This window comes from Rana temporaria, chromosome 4 (genome assembly GCF_905171775.1).
Source record: "Rana temporaria chromosome 4, aRanTem1.1, whole genome shotgun sequence".
NCBI lineage: Eukaryota > Metazoa > Chordata > Amphibia > Anura > Ranidae > Rana > Rana temporaria.
In genome coordinates this window covers 409,977,161-410,004,411 of record NC_053492.1, presented here as the reverse complement: position 1 = coordinate 410,004,411, position 27,251 = coordinate 409,977,161, and the positions used below count along the sequence as shown (strand labels likewise).

At 40.3% G+C, this 27,251-nt stretch overlaps 1 protein-coding gene across 1 annotated transcript in view; it reads left to right on the top strand.

Annotated features, from left to right (window-relative positions):
• PCSK2 (proprotein convertase subtilisin/kexin type 2) overlaps positions 1 to 27,251 on the top strand; it is a 243,851-nt gene that overhangs the window by 46,958 nt on the left and 169,642 nt on the right. The window contains exon 2 of the mRNA XM_040351270.1: positions 20,317 to 20,421. Within this exon, the coding sequence (XP_040207204.1) occupies positions 20,317 to 20,421 (105 nt within the window). The remainder of the gene's footprint in view (positions 1 to 20,316; positions 20,422 to 27,251) is intronic.

Here is a 27,251-nt window from a genome sequence, read left to right as displayed (position 1 = left end):
TAATTCCATACCACACAGAGAAAGATGAGGTAAGACATCCTTTGAGTTGTGTAGGGGCTAATAGTTTATGCAAGATGATGCCTGCAGGACCTGGGGCCTGTGCTCTTGTGCCCTGCTTAAAGAATCTTTTGAACCATTTATATTTCCTATTATTGATTACCAGAATGAAAGCAGACACTAGAGATTAAGAAATTAAAAAACTCACTAGAATGTCAAAGAAAGAAGAAAGGGTGGCACTCCAATGACACCACTGTGCTTATTCAAGCCAAACAATCCACAATGTTATAGTGAACAAAAAATGTAGCGCTAATAAGCTCAAGAAATACAATAGATCATACCATGTGAGGCAACAACATTAATAGTATATGTGCACATAAAAAGGAATACCCAAAATTAGGTAGCCAGGAGAAAAATTTCAATGTGATAGAACGTTGCAAAGTCTATAACCAAAGCATTGAGTGAACAGTCTCTAGCCAAAGCATTGAGTGAACTTCAATGGGAAAGTTGGTGCAGTGCCTGGAGTGGACTGATGTCCAGTAGTTTGAATAAAACAGGTAATCAAGTTGTCTGTAGAAATCTATGGGAATCACAATCACATCAGGTGTAAGGTAAGTATAAACACGCTTACCAGATGGGTTGGACTCTATACTACTGTACAGCAAAGAGTCAATCAGACGTTGTGGTCTTTGGGGACCGGGACCACTGAAACCGGAATAGGACCGTTGTAATTAGGACTTCAGCTGGCGTGGACACCAGGAACCAACGATACTCGGATAGCGTGCTACGTAGCCGCCACAGATTCCTAGGTGTAATCCTCAGGCCGTATATCCAGGAGTGCAGGAATAGATGTGGCTGAACTTTCAGTTGGACCATGGAATGAATGGTATAAAAAATAGAAGAAAGGGCTCCAATAGCGCAGGTTAATTAAACCAAAAAAGGTTTATTATTAAAAGGTCATACATATAAAATTATGACAAGGATAAAAGTGATCACGTGAAAAGCAATAACTGGTGATTTGGTTGGCGGTAATGACGAATGGAATTGAGAGCCTGCCTTAAGTGGGGTATACACTATGAAAAAATTGGAATAATAGTTTCTTTAAAGAGACTCTGGGGGGTGTTAAGTGCACAATTGCAGAAGCTCCCAAACCTTTTTGTCATGGATACATCTAAGGTCCTTCTAAGGCTGCATTTACACCTTAGCATATTCTAAACGTGCACAAAATCACACAAAAAACATGTCAGGCTTGTGATGCCATTCATTGTGGGCAAACATAAACGCATTTTTCTGTGTGGAAAAAGATGCAACAATTGCTTCAAAAAGGCTCAACGTGCAACAAGCTACATGAGCTACTTTGATGTGTTTGTCACACATAGGGCAGCCCATTGAAATGAATATATCACAAAAATGTGCGTAAACACGATGCCTGCTGTTGTGCATTTCCAAAACACTAGGTGTGAATGGGATCTAACGGGCAAAGCTTGCCTCCTACACCTTCTTACCTCTGGGGTATCCCTATTGGTCATATTGGTCAGTGAGGCTGCCCATCATAGTGATGTGCTAATAGGATTGTATGAGGGTGGGGTTTAGTGGAAAGCTCTGACACTGCCCAGAGATATGATTGTGAAGGGAAAATTTAGACAGTAGAGAGTTCTAGATTTTCCTCAATATAAATTAACGCAAAAAAAAAAGATATACTCTATATCTTCACCATGACATACTTTGTAAAGTTTCTGTGTATTTTTGACCTACAATATATCATAACATTATTTAATCCTGATGTTCATAAAGCAAGACACTAATCCTGGCCATACACGGTTCAAATTTCTAAAGAATTTTCTTTCAAAGATCGTTCCTAAGAATTTTCGTACGAATTTCGCACCGCTAGTGGCCTGCAGCAACAGCCGATTTCCGTGTGGCAATCAAATTTGAGGAATCGGACATGTTGGAAATTTTTGGAAAAACAAACGATTTTCTAATCAATGATGGGAGAATCGTGCGAGAAATATAATAGAAAAAAATGCACATGTGCAAGAAAAGAAAATTCCCTGAGAGAAAAGAAGATTCCCGGCCACGGAAATTCTTTTTTGTAGCAACATAAAGGCTTGGTCGACGAATTTCGAAAATCAATGGTAGCATCATCGGATCACAAAAAAAAAAACTTTCTGATTTTAAAAGTAAAATTTGTTCGAAATTCGACTGTGTATGGCCTGCTTAAGTGGCCTGTTTATAAAAACAAATTGCAGAGCAAATCGAGGGTAAAAACTGAATGTTATCAGGCTATTTCATGTGCTGGTTGTTTTTCATTTATTTAACCACTTAAGCCCCGGACCAATATGCTGGCTAAAGACCCAAGGGGTTTTTACAGTTCGGGACTGCGTCGCTTTAACAGACAATTGCGCGGTCGTGCGACGTGGCTCCCAAACAAAATTGGCGTCCTTTTTTTCCCACAAATAGAGCTTTCTTTTGGTGGTATTTGATCACCTCTGCGGTTTTTATTTTTTGTGCTATAAACAAAAATAGAGCGACAATTTTGAAAAAAATGCAATATTTTTTACTTTTTGCTGTAATAAATATCCCCCAAAAACATATATAAAAAATTTTTTCCCCTCAGTTTAGGCCGATACGTATTCTTCTACCTATTTTTGGTAAAAAAATCGCAATAATCGTTTATCGGTTGGTTTGCGCAAAATTTATAGCGTTTACAAAATAGGGGATAGTTTTTTTGCATTTTTTTTTTTTTTTTTTTTTTTTTTTTTACTAGTAATGGCGGCGATCAGCGATTTTTTTCGTGACTGCGACATTATGGCGGACACTTCGGACAATTTTGACACATTTTTGGAACCATTGTCATTTTCACAGCAAAAAATGCATTTAAATTGCATTGTTTATTGTGAAAATTACAGTTGCAGTTTGGGAGTTAAACACAGGGGGCGCTGTAACATTTAGGGATCACTGTGTATGTGTTTACTAGTGTAGGGGGGTGTGGCTGTAGGAATGACGTCATCGATCGAGTCTCCCCTATAAAGGGGATCACCCGATCGATGCGCCGCCACAGTGAAGCACGGGGAAGCCGTGTTTACACACGGCTCTCCCCGTTCTTCAGCTCCGGGGAGCGATCGCGATGGAGCGGCTATAAACAAATAGCCGCGCCGTCGTCCCGGATCGCTCCCCGAGCGGACCCGACCTCCGCATGTACCGGGGGGGGGGGGGTCCCGATCGGACCCCCCACCCACGTCTAGCAGAGGACGTACAGGTACGTGATTATGCCTGTCCGTGCCATTCTGCCGACGTAAATGTACATGAGGAGGTCGGGAAGTGGTTAAAATTGAAAATACTGCATTTGGCACTAGATGGTGCTATGTATCATTGGAAATTCTTATGATACTTAGTAGCATCCAGTAGCCAAATGTGGGGTTTTCTTTTTTAAATCAATGAAAAACAACTAATCAATTAAAAAAAATGTTTTGCATTTTAATTCAATGAAAACACAAACAAAAAAACAACCAGCACAGAGAATGTTCTACTAACATTTATTTTTTTACCCCATTCTCACAGAATAAATGTATTGCACTTTCACTGGGGGAATCGCTATGCAATGTTTTTTAATGAATAGTCCGTTAAAATGAAAAATACATTTAAAAAAATTAAAGAACACACTTTACATTTACACTGTTTAACCCTTTCGCTGCCAGAGCAGTTTTTGAGTTTTTTTTGCATACATGTTTAAAATATAATTTTAAGCCAGAAGATCACACAAAACCTACAAATAGTGGTAATTTACATTTTTTATGTTTTTTGTCTAGGAAACGCAAAATTTCTGTGAAAAACACACTAATGTGCATTTTAAGGCAAACAAACGCAATAAATTACCAACATGCACCATCTTCAGTAAAGATAAAGAAATGCCTCTCTCAAAGCCCTATTTCCATGTAATACACACCCTTGATGAGGCACGCAGGTGCAGGCAGCAGGATCAGAGTAAAAACGGATAAACCTGGACACCCACACTGCCATGCAACACCTTTATTGTATTAAAATCTAATACATGACAGTCAGTCCAAACAGTACAGAAGGGGGGATACAAGTAGCTGACATGTTTCACGCCCCGATTTGGTGTTTAGTCAAACTTCAGTACATTATATTTTCAAAAGGCGACGCTTCAAAAGCCCCCTATAGGTATCAGTTTAGTGTTACAAATAAGGTCTGGTGTTAGAATTATTGCTTTCACTCCGGAGTGCGCAGGGATATGTAACATGTGTAGCACAATCGTTGTTTTCACGCGTAGGTGCCCCGACACATGCGTTTGTGCATGTGTATAAATGGGGGTGGGGGAGCCTCAAAAATATAATATATTTGGGGGGAAGGGGGGATTTTATGTGTTTGGGTGTAGCTTTATTTTTTTGCAAAAATATTTTTTTTACTTACATTTTAACGACGTACGGACCTGGCAGCGAAAGATTTAAACCAGCTGTTCTAAACCCTAGGATTCCTCCAGAGGCGGCCAGGGTTTCCTTGAGCTGTGGCTAACTGAACTCCTGCATGATGGTGCCTGCATAGTTTCGGGTCCAACATCACTTGGCAGAGCCAGAGGCATGAATATAAGGGTGTCATTATGACCACCACTGTAAGGGGAGCCTTCTTCCCACTGACTATTACCACTGTGAGGGGCATTTTCCCAATGACCATTAATGGACTATTCTTGGCAGGGGTTGCTTAAGACCTGAAAATTATTGCACGTTTTTGTTTGGAGTAAAAAGGTTGAGAAAGGCTGGTCAGTACTATGGGTTTAGGGTGACTACAGTGGCTGGTATTTTATCAGCATGACCAGTAAAAAGAAAACTTGTTGCCAGTGTTACTATTACGAATGAGGTAAGCCCAGTGTTTTTTCTTAGAAAAGGTTGCAACCTTATGTGCTTACCAGGGCTTTTTTTTCTCAGAAAATAGGTGTAGGAACTCAATCACGACCCCCCCCCGAAACCCCCTCACACACACACCCTCCAAACCTCATCACATAGTGGTTCAATAGAGTGGTTAAATTTCTTAACCTCCCTAGCGGTATGATTCTTTCAGATTTTAGGTGCTGAAAGCGGTACCATTATTTTTCATGGAAATTTGGTGTTTTATATTGTAGGCCTGTAATTCTTAGGAATAACTCACTTCATTTTGTCCAAACAAGAGTCTAGTGGACATCCTGGGTATGATAAAGTTTGATACACAAAATCATAAATTATAATATAATAAATAACTATAAATAATAATATAATAATAATAACAATTATTCAATAATGTAATCAAATCAAAAACACTGAAATTTGCTCAGTTGCAGAATTGTCACTGTCATTAGATTTAGTGTTTGATGACGAATTTCCCCACAAGTCGCTATCGCTCAATTCTGCAAGTGGTTCTAATTTATTATCGCTGTTTTCTAGCTGGTCTAAAAGCACTTTTGACACTTTTGGTTGCTATGGACAATCTACAGTTTCCAGGCAGAAAGAACAGTTTTTATTACATAAAAGTGTATGCAGGACACTGGAAAGACCACTAGGGACAAAGGGGGTGTGTATTTATTTCATACAGTACTGTAATCTGTAAGATTACAGCATACTGTATGTGTACTGTGTTTTAACTTTTTTGAATTTGGCGCTAATCTCCACCCAGTGCGTCGTAACGTCGCAGGGAACGGAGCTTGGCAGCACTCGGCACTGTGTGAATCGATCGAGGAGACAGTTCGATCACACAGCGGGGAGACATCGCAGGATCCAGGGACAAGGTAAGTAACTCCCTGCCTGTATCCTGCGATGCAATCCCGAATCTGGCTCGGGGTTACCGCTATTCCGCTATTCCGAGCCAGACTCTGGGATACCGCTCAGCAGGTTAAGGGGCATTAAACACCAAGAGTGCATTACATACAGAGTGCAGAGTTCGGGGGTGCAGTACAAAGAGTGTGCAGAGTTCCGCCTTCTTTCAAAGCCATTTACCTCTGCATCCCCCATCTACATCCCACTTTCACCCATCTTCAGCTCTGATCGCTGTATTAAGCTGAAGCACCCAGCTGGCCTTAGTACCTCCACTGTATGTGACTTCTGTGTTTATAAGCGATAGTGGTAGGCATAGAGCCTGAGCCAGAGGTGGTGGAACTGAGTTCCACCAAGTTCCAGCTGAAAAAAAGCCCTAGTGCTTACAGATTAAATAATAGATTTTGGTAAAATAGTGTAGGAAGACCATTAGATGTTGGCTCCACTGTTATCAGAGCATGGAAACATAATCAGTTCTAGTATATAGAAAAAAAAGAAAGAACACTTGAGACATTCTAAAATAAAAAAGGGCAAAGGAAGGGAAACATCAATGCATGTTTACTTGGTGACAGAATAGAAGAACATGCTGTGCAATGTACTGGATTTGTACAATTCTTTTAACTTTAATATAATGGATAAGTGTACATCACTAGATGGACAGATGAAGGTGCTGTGCTTGGAAATGCACATAGCCAACATATTTTAAATTCAAACCTTTGTTTAATCCAGGAAATAGAATGTTATATAAGGTAAATAAAAGCTAGCAATAAAAGCGATACATAGAACACTAGGATGTCTTCGCATTTATTTAATGCTTTTGTTAGTGCATTCATTGTTACAATTCAGATCACTGAAGTGGAATCAAAAAAATGTCGTTACAAGGTACACTGAATCTGAAATAGTAGCATCTTCACTTGCGAAAGAAATGGCATTTTCGTAATAAAAAATGTGGCATTTTAAAGAGCAAAAAGTTTATATTATAAAATCACATATTCATATAAGAGTATTGGTAAATTCAAAGAACATTGAGCAAAATTCGGTAACCTATCTTGGATAGAGACAAGCAAGCTGATCCCGTTCACTGCAATTCAAAAGCTTAAAAATGTTGACCCAAAGCAGAAATGCAAAGCTGAAGTTTAGGTATGGTAATTTTAGCATAGTTACATTGCTGCAGCAAGGAGCAATTTAGGTATGTATGGGATCTCGGTGGAAGTTGGAATCTCTGTAGTAGGCACCGCTAAACAGTGACCTCCACTAGTTTATGGGTCTTGTGCTAAGTGGCTGCTCTGCTGCTTAGTGAACACAGGAGGTTGCTCTCTGGGCACAGACGCCATTCAGGGAACACTTTGCATTTTCTCAAAACATTTAAAGTGTTCTCTCATTTAACGAGGTGGAGAGGCAGGATCTACACCTTTGCCCGTGCTGAGCAAACAACCTTTTGTGTTCACTCTGCAGCAGGGCAGTCAATCAGCATGGGACCTGGAATCTAGTGGCAATGATTGTAGTATCTGTGCTGGAACATGAAATTCCAGCTTCCACATGGATCCCACAGGTATAGCACATATGTACTTACAATGATCCAAACTGAACCAATGTAACTATGTAAACATTGCAATACCTAAACTTCAGCTTTAAAATTGGTCACAAATCAGCAATTTAGTTCAAGGAAGCAGACAAATACTTTGTTGAATACATAGGTATTATTTTAACTACCAAGAGAGTTGTAATTCTTTGAGTGCAGGAGTTTGATCCAGGTACCTTTGCCATACAGCATAGGCTGGTGCTTGACCTCCACTGCAACAGCAGTACAGCTTAGTAACTAGTCCTACACCAGACTGCTGATCGGACATTAAAGGAAAAGCAGCAATCTGATGAGCTAATCTCTCTGCTCATTCTGCTCTCTCTTTCCATTGGCATGCTCCTTGACAGCGATAATGCTTGCATCGGAACCTGACAGGCTCCTACTGCTGGCCCTCCTTCTCCCTATCTGAGCATGCTTTAGAGGGAACTGTGGGAGGTTGATATCAAGTCAGATTCTAGTTGCATGACGAAATACATTTACATACATTTAAAGTGCTCCTATGACAAGGCTATGTACACAAATTCATTCTCAAAGATCACAATAAAGACTAATGGTCACCATACACTTACAATCTTACCATACAATCTCTGTGCATTCTACCTTAGATCTACCAAAACTATGTAATATAAGAAAATACTTAATCTATGCAATAAATTGGTATCCAATCAGGCAGGCCATTGTACTACAAATGTGTTGGTAGATCTAAAGGAGATTGCACAATTAGATTGTAACATGTGTGGTCAGCCTAAGTCAGGTCCCAGTTGATTCCTAAAGGCTCTTTAACACTGGCAGACTCCGCCAGTAAGGTAGATGACAGATCCGCGTCCACTCTGCTTATGATGAGCAGGCATGGACACAGCCTGCTTTCCTCTTTGGTCGATCCAACCTGCCAGACAATTGGGGAATGGATTCTTCATCCGTCTTTATTTAGCAGATAGGTTAAGATGGGATGTCGACGTGTGTAAATGGACACATGTCCGTTTACATCCGCCACCGATATAGGACAATGGATGGTCAGATGGGGTTCGCGTGTAAAGGAAGCATAACAGCATACAGCGCCTGTTGTTTTTTTACTCTCTGCTGCTAGAGAAAGTAAAGGGAGAGGAGCTGTGATTTACATGCCTCTGTTCAGAACCTTAACGTTTAATTTCTTCAATCTGCCTGCAGCTACAGAGGTTAGTGAGGGTGTGTTTTCAAGCTTTTTCAATGGTTGTTAAAGAACACATCCTGGCTAATTCTCTAATTAGTAGAAATGTCCCCACTTGCTTTGAAGAAAAATGAAAATAAAGGCAACTCTACGTGCAGTAAGCAAAATTTTATAAAGTGCATTGAGTGTTAAAAGACATGATAAAATTCCTCATCTGTGGCATCTGTCCATCCTCGGCACAGTGGTAGAGAGCAGTGTAGAGCTGTCCAGCAGCTGTAAAGCATTCTTGTATGTGTTGAAGATAGGAGGCAGCAGGGAAGCCTGTGTTCCGGGTTCACTGCGGGACACACAAGGCTGATGGTGTCAGTGGGGAGAAGGGGGTGGTAACGTGTTTCGGAGCATGTGCGGCTCCTTCGTCTGACCTTTGGAAAAAAAGGCAGTTGATGCAGCAATACTTCCTTATACCGTGGAGCTCTCTTCTGCCGTACTACATGTTCTCAGATGTTCTCAGGCTTCTCAGGTTCTAATAGCAACTATACCCTTCTGATGTGGAACAAGCTAGGAAGAGACAGCAAAAGTGTGTACAGCAGTATGGACAACTCTTTTGACTTTGCGAAACCTATCCCAGATGAGAAGATACCACAATTCTAGAGACAGATCCAAGCCCTCACACACTTATTTCCGAGGACCTGCTATGAATTCAGGGCATCGATGCAAGGGGTTTCTTTGCTGGGTGAACATCCTCTATGCTTTTTTAAATCTCACTTGAAGGAACACCTCTGTACTTAGAGCCACTTCCAATTACTATTACTTTGTATGTAAATAAGATTCTCTGTTTTTTTTTTAAATTTTAGAATCATTCTTATGCCGCGTACACACGATCGGTTCATCAGACGAACCGATCGTGTGTGGGCCCCATCGTTTTTTTCCCATCGGTGAAAAAAACGTAGAACCTGTTTTAAAATTAGCTGATGGTTAAAAAACCGATAGAAAAAAATGATCGTCTGTGGGGAAATCCATCGGTTATAAATCAACGCATGCTCAGAATCAAGTCGGCGCATGCTCGGAAGCATTGAACTTAATTTTTCTCATCACGTCGTTGTGTTTTACGTCACCGCGTTCTGACACGATTGTTTTTTTAACTGATGGTGTGTAGGCAAGACTGATGAAAGTCAGCTTCATCGGATATCTGATGAAAAAATCCATCAGACTGTTTTCATCAGATGAACCGATCGTGTGCACAGGGCATTAGTTGTGCCCTCTGCCAGCTTGCAAAACTGAGCACTAGAAAGTTTTGTTTTTGTACTTACAGCTAGTTTTCCCTACCATGTGAACCTGCATGTGTCTGGTTATGTTTGCATCTTATTAATATGCCGACCCATTTATTACTGACCTGTTTTTAATACCTTTTTGTCAGCTTTGAGGCAATACTTTTTGAAGCTTTCATCTATTTTGCTGATAACATCAAATATATCTTATTTTTTAATAAAGCTGAAATTCTAAAAGACGTTTTTTTGTTTGTTGTTTCTTAGATCTGGACAAGCCAGAAGCACCTAAGAGATTGAGTGATAGTGGCAATGCCATTATTAGCTGGAATCAAATACAAATATGCTTAAGAAAAGGAAATTAAAGGGAGCTGGAGGTCAGGAAAGTTAATACTGTTCCTTATTAGAAGGCTGGCAGCACAGATATTAGCAGATCGGAATGCAAAAAATGTGTTATTAGTTTGATATAAACCTTTTATTAACCATCTCTAGTGGTGCCTCTAAATTCGTAGAATAAAGCAGACTCAATTCACTAAGCTCTACCACATGTATGACTGTTATTTTCAGCCATCATTGGCTCTAAATATTGAAAATTATGAGAAATATGAAAAGTAATCTTTATTTAGTGCAGGGGTCTCCAAACTAGGGCCACTACAAGATTTAACCTCCCTGGCGGTATGATTATTTCAGATTTTAGGCACTGAAAGCAGTACCATTATTTGCAAGGAAATTTGGCGTTTTATACTGTAGGCCTGTAATTTTTAGGAATAACTCACTTAAATCTGACCAAACAAGAGTCTAGTAGGCATCCCGGGTATGAATGTTTTTAAAAAACAAAATAATTATAACAAATAATAATATAATTATAATAAAAATTATTCAATAATGTAATCAACTCAAAATCACTGAAATTTGCTCAGTTGCAGAATTGTCGCTGTCATTACTTTTATTTTTTTATGACGAATTTCCCCACAAATCGCGATCGCGCAATTCTGCAAGTGATTATATTTTCTTATCACTGTTTTCTAGCTGCTCTAAAACCATTTTTGACATAAAGGGACACTTTTGGTTGCTATGGACAATCTACAGTTTGCAGGCAGAAAGAAAATTTTTTATTATATAAAAGAACATGTAGGGCACTGGGCAGACCACTAGGGACAAGGGGGGTGTGTATTTTTTACATAGAGTACTGTAATCTATAAGATTACAGTATACTGTATGTAAGGTGTTTGTTTACCTTTTTGAATTTGGCGCCTTTCTCCGCCCCCCTGCGTTGTAACGTCACAGGGAACGGAAATCGGTGGCACACAGAGGCACTGTGTGAATCGAGCGAGGACGCCGCTCACTCACACAGCGGGGAGGCATTGCTGGATCCAGGGTCAAGGTAAGTAAACCATGACTGTGGATTCAGCGAGGCGAGTCCGAGCCAGACCCATTGCAACAGAAGGGAAAATGGGAAGGAATTGCAACACATACTATAATATGTTTTGTGTGTGGCAAATATGTATTTTTGAAAGCAACATGGCATAAGCTGAATTTTCCCTTTAAGTCATTATTTGTAGGGATGTCAGTCAAGAACATGATGGATGCTTTGTGTTGACCTTCACTATCCGTCTTTCATGCTGAATGCATATTTAGATCACAGGGGTATTCTGCAGTAGTCTCAAAAGTATATGCCAGATGGATCTGGAGATTGCTAGTTGGAGCATAAGTCCCTTTAAAGAGATGAGCAATGCTTTCAAAATGCATTTTTTTTTTACCCAGGTTATTAAAGCATTAAAAAACATGATTAAGTAATGTAAGTACCTTAATAAAGTAAAATTTTAGCACATACACACAATTTTATATATATTATATACAATATATACAACATAATAAGGTACAGTAAGAATAACTATAGTATCAATTTATAAATAAGGATTTTATAAATAAGGATGAGCAGAAGCAGAGTGATTTTGGCAAAAATTATTTTGTGGCAAACTGAAACTTTTAATTTCACTCAAAGAGGCACTAAAGATTTAGGTCCCTTTCACACGGGGTTGATCAGTAATGATCCTCCTCTGTATGCTCCGTATGCTTAGCGGGGATCGCTCCGTTGATCCCCGCTGACCCGGCGGATGACAGGGCGGTCAAGTGGAAGAACTTGACTGGCTTGCACAGAGTCCTGACCGCAACCCGATAGAACACCTTTGGGATTAATTAGAGTGGAGACTGCGAGTCAGGCCTTCTCTTCCAACAGTGCCTGACCTCACAAATGCACTTCTGGAAGAATGGTCAAACATTCCCATAGACACACTCCTAAAACTTGTGGCAGCCTTCCCAGAAGAGTTGAAGCTGTTATAGCTGCAAAGGTTGGGCCAACTCAATATTGAACCCTACGGACTAAGACTGGGATTCCAGTAAAGTTCATGTGTGTGTAAAGACAGATGTCCCAATACTTTTGGTAATATAGTGTATATTAGGCCTTCTCATGTGTTTAGGACGGTGAATGTTAACATGGCCACACATGTTACAGTCATGTGCAATCTTTTTAAAGTGGAACTAAAGGAAAGACTTGTTTTATTTTGGATAGAGTAAAGCAGGGTTATAACCCCTGTAAAAAAAAAAAAAATGTGCCATCTTGTCCCATTTGGGGAGATTTCCCTTCACTTACTATCCCATAGCCAAACAGGAAGTGAGATAAAATCCCTTCAGTGCGAGTGTGTCACCAGGGTCATCAGAGCTAGTTACCCCATTGGAAGAATTCCCCTCTGTTCCAATTTAGTGATAACACAAAATTTAGGATTTTTGTTTTCAAGTTTGCTTTTGGTGATAATGGTGAACAGGACAAATCAACAGGGTGAATCTCGTAATGGGGATGCCGACAGCAATAATAAACCTGATAGGTGTTCTAAAGTCTCTTCACTCTATTAAAATAAAAATAAAAAATGCCTTTAGTTATACTTTAAGCTTTACAAAACTGGTGATAACAGGGCCTAACTTAACAATCAATTGAATTGGATCCAATCAGGCATCCCCCTGTAGTTGGGGTAGATCTGAAGAAGATTGTTCATATAATGTAGATTGAAACATACATGGTTGGCTTTAGGGGAACATTTGATGATCCTAAAGTTTAGAAAGTCCACTAAACTGGCACAGCAAGTTTTGCCACAAAGTAAAAGTTGATTGACTTTTCAATAAAACCAACCGTTTCCTCCATGAGGTGTTAGGAATGATGAAGACATTTCAGAGAGAATCCGATCAAAGGCACAATTTGCAGCCTGCCAGAGGTGTTGCTGTTTGGCGAATAGTAGAAGAGCCATTTCTCAGCAGATCTATAATGATTTTGTACAAAACATTGGCCTTTTCATTTTCTGCCTGAAGGGCCAACAAAGATAACACATATATGGATTTCCCTACTGCTTACCCAGAGCCGTCATATCTCACAATCATAAAGTTTTTAGATTTACTGCTGTTATCACCAGTCACTTTACATCACTGTCAGTCAGCTTTAAACCTCAAGCTACTCATAGCAACTGGTAAAATAAAAATTATTGATGGTTGGGACCAATAATCACTCCAAAGGGTCGATATTATTTCATTTGCTAATGATAGGGACAGTCTCCATAGCAACAGCTAATTAACACAATCTACAAAGGTCTCACCAGAGTTTACGTGTTAGATCCCTAGCTGTTTTTAATCTTTTTTTTTTGCCAACATCTCACCAATACATTTATTTTTAACTTGTTGGGACATCTAATTACAAAGCCACAGGCATTAATATGAAGCCCCCACACCCCTTTATAGCTACAACAACCTCCAGCCTACTACACAATATTTTGGAAATCTGTGGGAATTTGTAATGATTCAACCAAAAGAGCATATTTAAAGGCCTTGCTTGCAATTAGCATTCCAGTTCAGGTGTTTAGTAGGGTTCTATGCAGGCTATTTTATGCACAGTCATATGCTGGAACAGAAGAGAGCCTTCCCTAAACTGTTGCTACAAGCTTGGAAGCACATTTTCTAAAGTGTCTTTGTATGCTGCAGTATTAACCGTACCCTTCACTGGAAAAACAATAATTTGCAAGGGTGTCCAGTCCACATACTTTTGGTCATTTAAATCCGAAACAGGTATAGAGGCATTCATGGGTCTCAGAGGTATTCATACCCCTTGAAACGTTCCACCCAAAAACATAAATGTCTTTTTTTGGATTCCATGTGATAGACCAACACAAAATGGCACACACCCGTGAAGTGGAAGGAAAATGATAAAATGGTTTTCAACATCTTTTTATTTTACAAATAAATATCCGAAAAGTGTGTCGTGCATTCGTATTCAGCCCCCCTTACGCTGTTTTTAATCTAATTTACTACACAATTACTTTTTATTTAAAATTATCTGGAGTAACTGTATATGTATGTATATGCAAAAGTGGAGTTAATTATAGGGATCGAGTGGGATGTATTAATTAGTCAATTGTGAATCATCTATTTACAGAACAAATGTGTAATCTTTAAAGTGTCTAAGCATTTTTAATAATATAGAAATAAGCATTTTACTGAAAATATTCTGAGAACTACTCACTAAATTGTAAATAAAGGTCACAGGATAAGACTGTATAGGTATGCATTTTCTTTCCTTTGGGTAAACCAAGGTAAAATCCTTCCCTCCCTCCCTGCCTTTCCTTTCTTCATTTCTTCCTTCCTTCCTCCTTCTCTTCATTCTTTCCTCCCTTCCTCCTTTAATTCCTTACTTCTTCCATTCTTCCCCTTATTCCCTCCCCACCTCCTCCCTCCCTTTATTTCCACGCCTCGCACTCACTTAATTCCTTCCTCGTTCCTTCTCTTCATTTCCTCCTCCCTCCCTTCCTTCATTCCTTACTTTCTCCCTCTTTCTTTTCATTTCGTCCTCCCTTCATTTCTTAATTTCTCCCTCCTTCTCTTCATTCTTTCCTCACTAACTCCCTCCCTCCATTCATTCCTTATTTTTTCAGTTCTTCTCTTTATTCCCTCCTCACTTCCTCCCTCCCTCCATTCATTTCCATCCCTCTAGCTCACCTTATTCCTTCTTTCCTCATTCTCTTCATTTCCTCCTCCCTTCCTTCATTCCCTACTTCCTCCCTCCTTTCCTTCTCCCTCCCTTCCTTCTTTCCTTACTTCCTCTCACCTTCCTTTCATTTCCTCCCCCTCCTTTAATTTCTTACTTCCCCCTCCTTCTCTACATTTCCTCCCGCCCTCCCTTTATTCTTTACTTCCCCCCTCCTTCCCTACATTTCCTTCTCCCTCCTTTTATTCTTTACTTCCCCCCTCCTTCCCTACATTCTCCCTCCCTTCATTCCTCACTTCCTCCCTTCTTCTCTGTATTTCCTCTTTCCTCCCTCTTTTTATTACTTATTTCCTAAGTTCTATCCCTTATTCCCTCCTTTCTTCCTCCCTCTCTTCATTTCCTCCCCTCTCCTCCCTCCTCCCTCCTTCCCCTTATTCCTTCCACCCTTCCTTCATTCCCATCTTTCACCTTCTCTCTTCTTCCTTCGTTAGTCTCTTTTTTTCTTCTCTTTTCCTTTCTTCCTTCCTTTTCCATTTTGTTTTGTATTCCCATTTACTCTGATAGCCCAAGTATGCCGACACCCCTGTTTTTTTTCCTGCATTGGTTGTCAAACTGACTTTTTATATATTAATAAGAAATATAACATGCTTTTAAAACCAAAAAAGGGTAAGAACCCCTTTCACTTTTTTATTGGTGTCTATGTGTTTTTTGGAGAGATTCACCTTCTCTATTTGTCCTGATGGCCATTATCACTGGGACATAAGGCGATGGGAAATCTAACATTTTACAGCTGTCACCAGAACAGGAAGTGAGGGAAATTCTTCCAGTGAGATTACATGTTCTGGTTACAACTGTCTAAGACTGGAATAACCCTCATGGTGTCCCTTGTACAGGAAGTGAAGGGGATTCTCCCCAATGGGTACACCAAAAAGTTGGGTTTTGACCATAACCGGCTATATGCAAGACTGGAAGTTAGATACACTTTAATATAGAAAACGCAGATAAATTCTGTTTTTATTATATTTTTCTCTGTCTTTTTTATCTATTTATTTATTTATTTTACATTAGTTCCATTACCTAAAATGGCTTCTATGTAAAGACTGCATTTCTTGTAATCAGGCTTGGAGGGGGAAAGAGAACATTTTCATAAAAGGACAGAGCTTTCAACATAACTATGGCTAAAGAACCCAAGAAATGCAATAAAAAGTAAAAATCCTCATTAGTTCTAATATAATTGCAGGCACAAATGATATGAGAGAGGTTCATGTAGTTGAAGGTAATTCAGTCTTTAATCACAAGCCACTGTAGGCATGACAAAGGATTATCCTCCTATGACCCAAGGAAAAGCTATCTGAATGAAATATAGGTTGAATTAAAATATTTAAGACAATATGTAATTTATACTCATCTCTGTAGTCTTGAAGAGTTGCTGGCTGGTCTCTGAAGGTGTGCAATAGCCATGGTATATTGTAATAAAACGTGCAGCTCACTAAAAACTCTAAAGTGAACCTGTGCTGAAGTAATGGTTACAAAATCATCTATGTGGTGCTAATGGGATTCCCTGCATATTCAAACTTTTGTCCCTGCTGAGATATCAGCACTCTTAATATGCTAATAATGACTTTTCTGATGTTGCGCTTAGCTGCACACCTTCCTTTGCCAAGTATTATTGAGGGATTATGGCCATCATATTGATGGTCAGGTATAGGAGTATTGGGACCAAATTGGGCAATTTAATCTACAACAGTGGCATTGAAACCTCAATTATTTTACTATGCCTCATGCACACCATGGACGTTTTTACAGCTGCTGTTTTTGGCTTCAGGTGTTTTTTTTTCTGCACCTCGTAAACTCCCCAGCACGTTATCCTATGTGTCCATGCACAGATAGGCTGTTTTCAGTGATTTTTTTGCAGGGGCGTTTTCTGGCTGGAAAAAACCCCCAGAACTAGTGGGTTTTAAGAGGAGTTTTTCAGCTGATAAACTCTGATAAAAACTTAGAAACACAGAAAAACACAGGAAAAAAGGGTGGCTATTCTGTATTTAGCAGCGTTTTTGAGCCATAAGACTTTGTGGGAGTATAGTTTTGCTAAAAAAAAGTAAAAAAAAAATGCAACAGCTAAAAAACGCTGAAAAACTCTATTGCAAAAACACTGCAAAACTCATTCTATAGCTACAGCTTACTACAGCTAACGCTACTGGTATTTTTATAATTAATGTCCAGTGTGCATGAGGACTTACTATTTAATCAAAATCCTGGCAGCATGCTCATCCTCTAATGTAAACACACAGCAAATGCTGTTAGAAACCAAATAAAACCTGACTTTAGAGTCTATATTGTGATCTTTGAGAATTAATTATTTCACAGCACAATCAGCTACAGGGGCCGGAGATAGCTTGTTGTAAAGCTCTTTATTGTTTGCTAAGAATATTTAAGTACTTTAACCAATTGAGGACAGCCGCACGACGATATACATTGACAAAATGTCATGGCTGGGCACAAGGGTGTACATGTACATCCCCTTTAAGATCTCAGGCGCGCTCGCAACCCGGTCCTCTTCTCTGTTATCGTCCCTGCGGGAACAGCGGACCCGATCGCCGCCGGTGTCCCGCAATCGGGTCACAGAGAGGAAGAACGGGGAGAGGTAAGTGTAAAGAAACTTCTCCCCGTGCTTCCCACAGTAAGAGTCACTCCCTTAGGGCACACTTAACCCTACAGTGGCCCCTCCTGGTTAACCCCTTCAGTGCCAGTGTAATTTTTACAGTAACCAGTGCATTTTTATAGCACTGTTCGCTTTAAAAATGACAATGATCCCAAAATAGTGTCAAAAGTGTCCGATGTGTCCACCATAATGTCGCAGTCATGATAAAAATCGCTGATCACCGCCATTACTAGAAAAAAAAATATTAATAAAAATGCAATAAAACTATCCCCTATTTGGTAGAAGCTATACATTTTGCGCAAAGCAATCAATAAATGCTTATTGCGATTTTTTTTTACCAAAAATATGTAGAAGAATACGTATTGGCCTAAACTGAGGGGATAAAAATGTTTTTTTATATATTTTTTGGGGATATTTATTATAGCAAAAAGTAAAAAATATTGTATTTTTTTCAAAATTGTCGCTCTATTTTCGTTTATAGCGCAAAAGATTATCAAATACCACCAAAAGAAAGCTCTATTTCTGGGAAAAATAGGACGCCAATTTTGTTTGGGAGCCACGTCGCACGACCGCGCAATTGTCAGTTAAAGCGGCACAATGCCAAATCACAAAAAGGGGCCAGGTCCTTTAGCTACATAATGGTCCGGGGCTTAAGTGGTTAATATCTATAGTCTAAGCACAGGTGCAGCACTGGTCATTTGTAAGCAAGGAGAATGTTAAAAAAATGAAATCTTTATTTGATGAATCTTTGTCTCACGCAGGAGCAAAGACCCCCGATCTCAAAATAGGTGGAAACCCAACCACTAAAATACTTCAAAGCGTATGTTTTAGTTTTTTATAGAGTGGGGCAAAGTTAGTACCCATGTTTACTGCTACCTGGACCGACATTAGAGAGATTTCACTTTACTTAATGCCCCAATGATTATGGTTTCACAAGGCAGAAAGTGAGGGACAATGCAACAGACAGAAAAAAAGATCTGACTGGGTTTGGCCTCCCTAAGAAAATTAATTTGGTTTCTGCCTGTGTCTGTGAAATCTTTCCTTAAATGTTCTTGAGTAGTGGGACACGGACACCAGTTCTAATCTCATGTCTATCCAAAACTAAAAAAAATATATACACTTTAACATATTAATATAGTTTCAAAGGTTTGATTTAAAGATAAGGCTTCATGTCCATGGACATTTCTAAAAAGGGACTGTAAAGCTAGTACAGACGCCAGAAAAAAGCAGCGTTTTTAACACGATTTTTTCTGCGTTTTGCATTCAATTCAATGCACGTTTTTCTGCGCTAGTTTTCAGCCGCGTTTTTCTCTCTCTATTGGTCGCACCAGAACTCGGATCAAGGTGATCCGAATTGCGGGCGGCTCGTGTGCGGAGAATCTTGAAGGGGAACCCCCGCGAAAATTTAAAAAAAATTGCGTGGGGTTCCCCCCAGGATGATATCAAGCCCTTCGGTCTGGTATGGATCTTAGGGGGAATCCCACACACCGAAAAAAAAATGACATGGGGGTTCCCCCAGGATCCATACCAGACCCTTATCCGAACACGCAGCCCGGCAGGTCAGGAAGGGGGGCGAGCGAGCGCCCCCCCTCCTACACCGTACCAGGCCACATGCCCACAACATGGGGGGGTTGGTGCCACCCCAAACCACCTTTCCCCCATGTTGATAGGGACAAGGGCCTCTTCCCGACAACCCTGGCTGTTGGTTGTTGGGGTCTGCGGGTGGCGGGCTTATCGGAATCTGAGAGCCCCCTTTAATAAGTCTTCTTCCAACTCCGGGGGTTTTCCGACTTCTCCGCTCTCTTCTCCCACTCTCCGGTTCTTTTTCTCTTTTGCCAGGCACCACCGCTGTCTTCTTTCAGCTCTTTCACCAGCGGGGGTCTGGTCTTCTGCGTCGCCTTCTTCTCTTCTTCTCCTCTTCGATGTTGCCACGACGCTCCCTCCTGCTGTAATGCTGGGTGTGCGGTGTGCGATGATTTATATAGGCCTCTTATGACGTCACAGTCCCAGCATGCTCCAGGTGGTGTCGTCACCACCCGGAGCATGCTGTGACTGTGACATCATAAGAGGCATGGGGGCAAGGTGCTTTGGGGTGGGGGGCACTGCAAAGCACCAACCCCCCATGTTGAGGGCATGTGGCCTGGTATGGTGTAGGAGGGGGGCGCTCGCTCGCGAGCCGCCACGCAAGTCGGATCATCTTGATCCGACTTCTGGTGCAACCTCTATTCAAATCAATGGGCTCCCATAGGGAACCATTGATTTTAAATAGAGAAAGAAACGCCGGACGAGGCTTAACACAGCGTTAAGCCTCGTAAATCACGTTTTCCGGCATCTGACGTCTTTACAGCTCTAACGCTGGAGCTTCAGAACGCACTGGTCCTGGGTTTTTTTTGCAGCTTAAAAACGGCTCAGCCATTTACAGCTCAAAAAGTCATGGTGGGCATGAGGCCATAGGCTAACATGGAGAGCCGTTTTTAAGCTGCAAAAAACGCTCAGAAAAGTGGCTGTAAAAACGTCCATGGACATGAGGCCTAAAAGTATACAGCTTTAATTAATAAAATACCAAGTGACCTTGTCATGAAGGAGTGACACCTGTCTTGCATTTGTGCTCTTATGTTGTCATCCTGTTACTTGCACCTCTGGATGAGTGGCTAGCTCACACACCGTGTGGGCTTGGTCTACCTTTACCACTTTCAGTAAACTAGACTGTCTGTAATATATGGAGGGGGCTATGCAAATGTGGCACTTATTTTACAACTGGAAGCTTATGGTATTCTGTGTACACATAAACACGTACCATATTATAAAATAACTTTATAAATGTATTTTCTTTCAGCTACCCTTTTCGGATAGTTTATACCATTTCTATGACAGTGGAGAAACTAAGTTCAGGAGGAAACGAAGTCTCAACAGTAAGAATCACTTATCCATGCACCCCAAGGTGAGTTTTTAAGACGTTCACAAATAAATGAATGAGGAACACATTTAATAAGCATTGTACTGTATATCTTTTAGGCGACCTTTGGGGGAGGGGTGTTGTTAATCTCCTTCAAGGATTTCTCTGTGTGACCTGTAAATGGCGGTCTTTCTCCAAGTTAAGAAATAATGTGTCTTGTCTGTAGGTTTTACATAGAGTCTTTTTTGACAGTAGAGGCCTGAAAAGTGAGGGTTTTCCTTTTTTACTCTCAAGGAACAATTCTTATAAGGGAATTAATATGTAGATACTGGAAGGTTTTCTCCATCCCAAGAGAATATGGCATAATTTTCATTGCATCCTTAAGTGGCTTTAGAGTTATTTTCCTTGATTGAATCAAACTGAGAAAGGAGGGCTACTGATCCCCTATGTGGAGTAATTAGCCTACAAGAAAGAATGTGCCTGATGGTGCCACTGAATGTGATGCAAGTTTGAATTGTAATGTTTAAAAAATTATTATGTTTACTGTGGAAAATAGACTTTCCATGAATCCATGTGTATATATTTTTTGCAATTAATATACAATTACTTCTATCACATACTAATGAAGCATTTGTTTAGAGCAGTGGTTCTCAACCTGGGGGGTTGGGACCCCCTCGGGGGTCAAATGGTGATTTGCCAGGGGTCACAGAGTCCTGGGCTGTTCCTGAAGCCCGCAACGCACTCCCAGCCTTTTTGCGGCCGCTCAGCAGGGCTCTCCCTGGAGCCTGTGGCTGACTAGAGATCAGCTGACTGGTGAGGAATGTGAAGTGGGAGGGGCTGAAAGAGACCCTATCTCCTGATTTCGGTAGAGGTGTCACTGCTACAAGACACCACAAAGTCAGGGAAACAGTGAGTAACACTACCTGTGATTATAGTTGCCATTAAAAGTCTCCACTACAGTTCTCAGATCAGCAGATGACCTTGATCAAGAGCACCTAAGTTGGCTAATTAGAACTCCCACAAGCCTTGCCACTCATCCCATTCCCCCCATCCCCCCACCAAGGAGTAAGAGAAGGAATACAAATAGAGAATACACAGAAGGGAGAGGAAAAGAAGAACAAAGAAAAAAGGAGAGAAAGAATAAGCGAAAGAACAAGAAAGACGGCTAGAGAGAGGGATGGGGAAAACAACAAGAAATTAGGATAGAAGGGATACAAGGGAAAGAAAGGATAACAAAGAGAAAGCGTGGCACATCCTAAAAAGGGGTTTTAATACTATACGAGTGGAAGGGACTCAGGGAGCGCTAAATTTCTGTGGGTTAGGGGTGCAAATTACTTGTCTTGCCTTAGGTGCTGACAACCCACGCTACGAAAATAATTTTACTTCTAGGGGTCCCCACAACTTGTTATCAACGAGTCACGGCACTAGGAAGGTTGAGAACCACTGGTCTAGTGGTAAAGTGATCAACTATAAAAAAAGTAGGTTGATTGAAGCTACAGAGAGACCAAGATAGAGGAGATTATTAGGTCCTAGAAACACTCCATATATAAAGAACTTGGGGTAAGAGTTGAATAGATTTCCATTTTTTGTGGAGTATTTGTTCCCCCCGAGGGTGATAGAGCGAAAGAAAAATGCATTAATGAGAGAGAGAGGGGCATTGCTTGTTGCTTGCTGTCCATGAAGTGGAGAGGATCTACTATAACTGCGATAAACCAAATGAGGTCCTTTCCATGACAGAGGAAGTAGAGGAGGGTGCACTGTTGGAGAGGTTTTGGGACATGTAGTGACCATCTGCTGTGTTGCTGTAGAGGGGAGCTAGCAAAGGCTATTGTATATAGTCATAAATACTCTGGCTCTACCGTAATTAAATTAAATTTATTGTACAGACAAACTCTCGCTCTGTTCCCCCTCATCCCTGAGGTCCCTATTAGTGGATGCTACATATATATTTTTTCCACAGTTTCCAAAATACTGCAGGGAAGATATATAAAAATACAGCTGCATTGGAATTAAATGAAGTTGGCCAGCAACCTATTTTTTGTTGATTTATTTATTTGTTCTTTTCTCAAGTTATTTTTGCACACCATGTCCCTCCTTTATCTTTTGTTTTTCCCTACTGCTTCCAAAGAGGCTTTTTGTCATTGTCCTGTCTAATCTATATGCTGTATCTAATATAGAATGTGACCTAAAATCCCCCCCACTTACTTTGAATCATTACATTTGTTTCTTAACAAAGACGGTGCTGGCAAGTTACAATAAGAAAGATAGGCACAGGAACCCAAATCACTTCTTCATACCCTTGCTACCAATAGTGCATGCAAAAATGTTGCCCTATAGCATAGCTAGCATTATAAATAAAGAGCTGTACACTCACCAGCCACTTTATTAGGTACACCTTGCTAGTACCGGGTTGGACCCGCTTTTGCCATCAGAACTGCCCTAATTCTTTATGGCATAGAATCAACAAGGTGTTGGAAACATTCCTCAGAGATTTTAGTCCATATTGACATGATAGCCTCATGCAGTTGCTGCAGATTTGTCCACTGCACATCCATGATGCAAATGCCCTGTTCCACCACATCCCAAAGATGCTCTATTGGATTGAGATCTGGTGACTATGGAGGCCATTCGAGTACAATGAACTCATTGTCATGTTCAAGAAACCAGCGGTGAGATAATTTGATTTTTGTGACATGGTCAATTTTCCTGCTGGAAGTAGCCATCAGAAGATGGGTACACTGTAGTCATAAAAGGATGGACATGGTCAGCAACAATACTCAGGTAGGCCATGGCATTTAAATGATGCTCAATTGGTACTAAGGGTCCCAAAGTGTGCCAAGAAAAAATTCTCCACACCATTACCCCACCACCACCAGCCTGAACCATTGATACAAGGCAGGATGGATCCATGCTTTCATTTTGTTTACACCAAATTCTGACCCTATGATCTAAATGCTACAGTGGAAATTGAGACTCACCAGACCAGGCAATGTTCTATTGTCCAATTTTGGTGAGCCTGTGAGAATTGTAGCTTCGGTTTCCTGTTCTTAGCCGACAGGAGTGGCACCTGATGTGGTCTTCTTTTGCTGTAGCCCTTCTGCTTCAAGGTTCGATGTGTTGTGCGTTCAGGACCTTGGTTGTAACAAGTGGTTATTTTAATTACTGTTCATTTCTATCACCTCAAACCAGTCTATGCATTCTCCTCTGACCTCAGACATCAACAAGGCATTTTCATCCACACAACTACCAATCACTAGATATTTTCTCCTTTTCGGACCCTAGAGATGGTTGTGAGTGAAAATCCCAGTAGATCAGCAGTTTTTGAAATACTCACACCAGCCCGTCTGGCACCAACAACCATGCCACAGTCACTTAAATTCCCTTTTTTCCCCATTCTGATGCTCAGTTTGAACTTCAGAAAGTCGTCTTCACCATCTCTAGATGCCTAAATGCATTGAGTTTCTGCCATGTGATTGGCTGATTAGAAATTTGTGTTACCAAGCAATTGAACAGGTATACCTAATAAAGTGGTCTGTGAGTGTATATCCAGCTTGCCATTTAAGTGTACTGTCTCTAAGGCCGGGTACACACGAACAAACATGTACGGTGAAACCGGTCCGTCGGACCGTTTTCACCGCACATGCCTGCCAGAGGGCTTCTGTACGATGGTTGTACACACCATCGTACAGAAGTCCGCGCGTAAACAATACGCGGGGCGTGTCCGCGTCGTCGCCGCGGCGATGACGCGGCGATGACGCGGAGACGTGGGCGGGCCTGCCATTTAAAGGCTTCCACGCATGCGTCTAAGTCATTCGACGCATGCGAGGGACGGCGGGCGCCTGGACATGTACGGTAGGTCTGTACTGAGCGGGCAGGATTCCAGCGGACGGTTTTAAAACACGTCCACGAATATTTGCCCGCTGGGAAAAGGCCCGGCGGGCAAATGTTTGCTGGAATTCGGCCCGCTCGCGCCTACACACGACCGAACATGTATGCTGAAACTGGTCCGCGGACCAGTTTCAGCATACATGTTTGGTCGTGTGTACGGGGCCAAATAAGTGTAAAATGTAGACATGTGCATTCGTTTTCGTCCAAATAAATTTTCGTCTGAATTTTGGGGATTTTCGTGTTTGTTTTAACAAACGATAACGAACGTGCAAAATCCGAAATCTGAAAAGATCCGATATAAAAAATGCTTTATTTTCGTTTTGTTGCGTCAAAAGTTCGATATACAGGGTGGGCCATTTATATGGATCCACCCGGGTGGGCCATTTATATGGATACACCTTAATAAAAGGTTTCCCCTCCTTACATATACTAATGTTCCACAAACAGGAAGTTAATATCACCAACCATTCCCATTTTATTAAGGTGTATCCATATAAATGGCCCACCCGGGTGGATCCATATAAATGGCCCACCCGGGTGGATCCATATAAATGGCCCACCCTGTAGATAGAAGATTTGACATGACGGTAACAATAGAAATCTGTGTCTATCGAACTTACGTTTGAATGTGCCTAACCTAGTCCAAGATTTTTCGACATAGAGAGAAAAGATTAGACATTATAGAGACATAAAGATTTGATGAAGCAGCTAAAAACATACAATCGCCGCAAGCGGACATTTATGGTTAAATGCTTCGCCCATAGGCTATAGAAGAATTCTAATGTTGGTTGACTAGTAATAATAATTAAGAAATATAATTATTACTAGTCATACAACATTAGAATTCTGCTATAGCTTGTGGGCGGAGCATTCGATCGTAAATGTACGATCGTGGCGTTGTACAGTTTAGCTGCTTCGTCGAATCTTCTTAGAACATTCTACAGACACCAAAAGCCTTCAATGCTTCAATGACAGATTCGACCTTAATTAATTCAGATTTTCGGACGAATGCATTTTTTAATTAAACAAAATAAATTAAAACGGATTTCGGGGAGTAACTAAATAAATTAATTTTTCGGACGAAACTGAAATTCTGAAACAAAATATTTCAGTGTGCACATGTCTAGTAAGATATGAAAGTACATGGTTTTACTAAAACAAGTAGGGCTTACACAGAAAGATGATAGTACTTTGGATGGATGACCAATAATGGGATAAAGAAAATAGGCTTTTTGTTTTATATATTCAATATTTACATATAGTATATATCATCTGTATTGAAAACTGGTATAAATTGCAATTTTAAAGCATATACAGTAGGTGTGCACACACTTTAACAAGTGGCTTAAGTGATGTTTGAGGATGGGTGACAAGAATTAAGACCTATCTATTCATGAATGCCTAAAAACGAAGTTAATTTACGATGCGTAAAGCACCAATCTTCAAACTGGTCATTAGAAAGTCCATTATTTGGCTAGCCATTAGAATATGTCACCTGAAAATAGCCAGACTCAATCATTTTCCAAAGAAGGCAGCCATAAATCTTGGCTTGTCACATGGCTCTCTGGGGACTAGGTTTAGAGATACAATAGAGCAAGGTGACATAAAGGAAAATAAGAAAAAAAAGAGTGACTATAGCGTAGGCGAGTAGATACGGTTATGTTACAAATTGATGGCAATTCTGCAATGCAAACTCACTGGTAATGGATGCTTTGAACAGTCTGTGAATAATTTACCAGTGAATCTAATTTATCATGAGTTTCAATAATGGCCTTTTTACTTCCTTTTTATTGACATATTTAATATACTATACATGAAAACAGATGTAAAAAAATAGAAACAAATAGAGAATATTTTCTGTTTATCAGTAAAAGTGAAGCTGTCAGCAGAAAAGTGCAGTCATTACCGTTCCTCTTTGGAAAATACTTTTTGCCTGGCTGTGATGCTGTTCCTCAAGCTCCACTACCTGGTGGAAATTGACCTGGAATAGGTATGCAGATTAGGGATTTCAACATCAAAGATATGTGCATAGTGACTGCAATAACTTGCACCCTCCCCTTATAAGTACACATGTGTTCCATGGCAAGTTGGTAAGGAGATTAATTTCTTGCAGAAAATTACGTTTACAAATACATCAGGCTCAGATATAGAAAAAACATAGTGACTGATATGTCTGTTTTTACCACTATCAACCGCAAGTGCAAACAAGCGGGTACACGCGGGTACACACGGTCGGAATTTCCGACAGCAAATGTTCGATGTGAGCTTGTTGTCGGAAAATCTGATCGTGTGTATGCTCCATCGGACATTTGCTGTCGGAATTTCCGACAACAAATGTTTGAGAGCTGGCTCTCAATTTTTCTGACAACAAAATTCCAATCGTCTGTAGCCAATTCTGACGCACAATTTCCGACAACATTTGTGTGACCGTGTGTATGCAAGACAAGTTTGAGCGAACAATCCGTCTGAAAAAAATCCACTGTTTTGATGTCGGAATTTCCAATCGCATTCACACCTGAGTGTTGCATTTTTGCTCATTTATGATGCACTTTGTTACGCATTTATATGGGTGTTTTTGCACGTTTTGTTACATCGTTTCCAAGCGTTTTTGAGTTCCAGCATTTTTGTATGAGCCAACATAGAAAATGCCATCTGTAATTATCATATGTTGCTATGTGCTGCTTACTGAGTTGTTTTCGTCTCCTTCTTGGTTTTCGCTGTGTTCTGTGGTGCTTTCTGCTTTCCAAACAAAGACAGATGAAATGGCGTTTTCATGGTTGCAGCCCCACAATTTTTTATTTTTTTCCAAATTTTTTATTGTTTAAAAAAAAAAGTTTATATTATTTTTATTTTTATTTATTTTATTTTTTCAGTTTTTACTTTTCCCCTTTTTAAATTTTTTTTATTTCCATGTATTTCATTTCAATTTATTTTCTTCCATAAGGATTTTTGTATCTTCTATGATCGTTCTTTTTCTGTCATACACA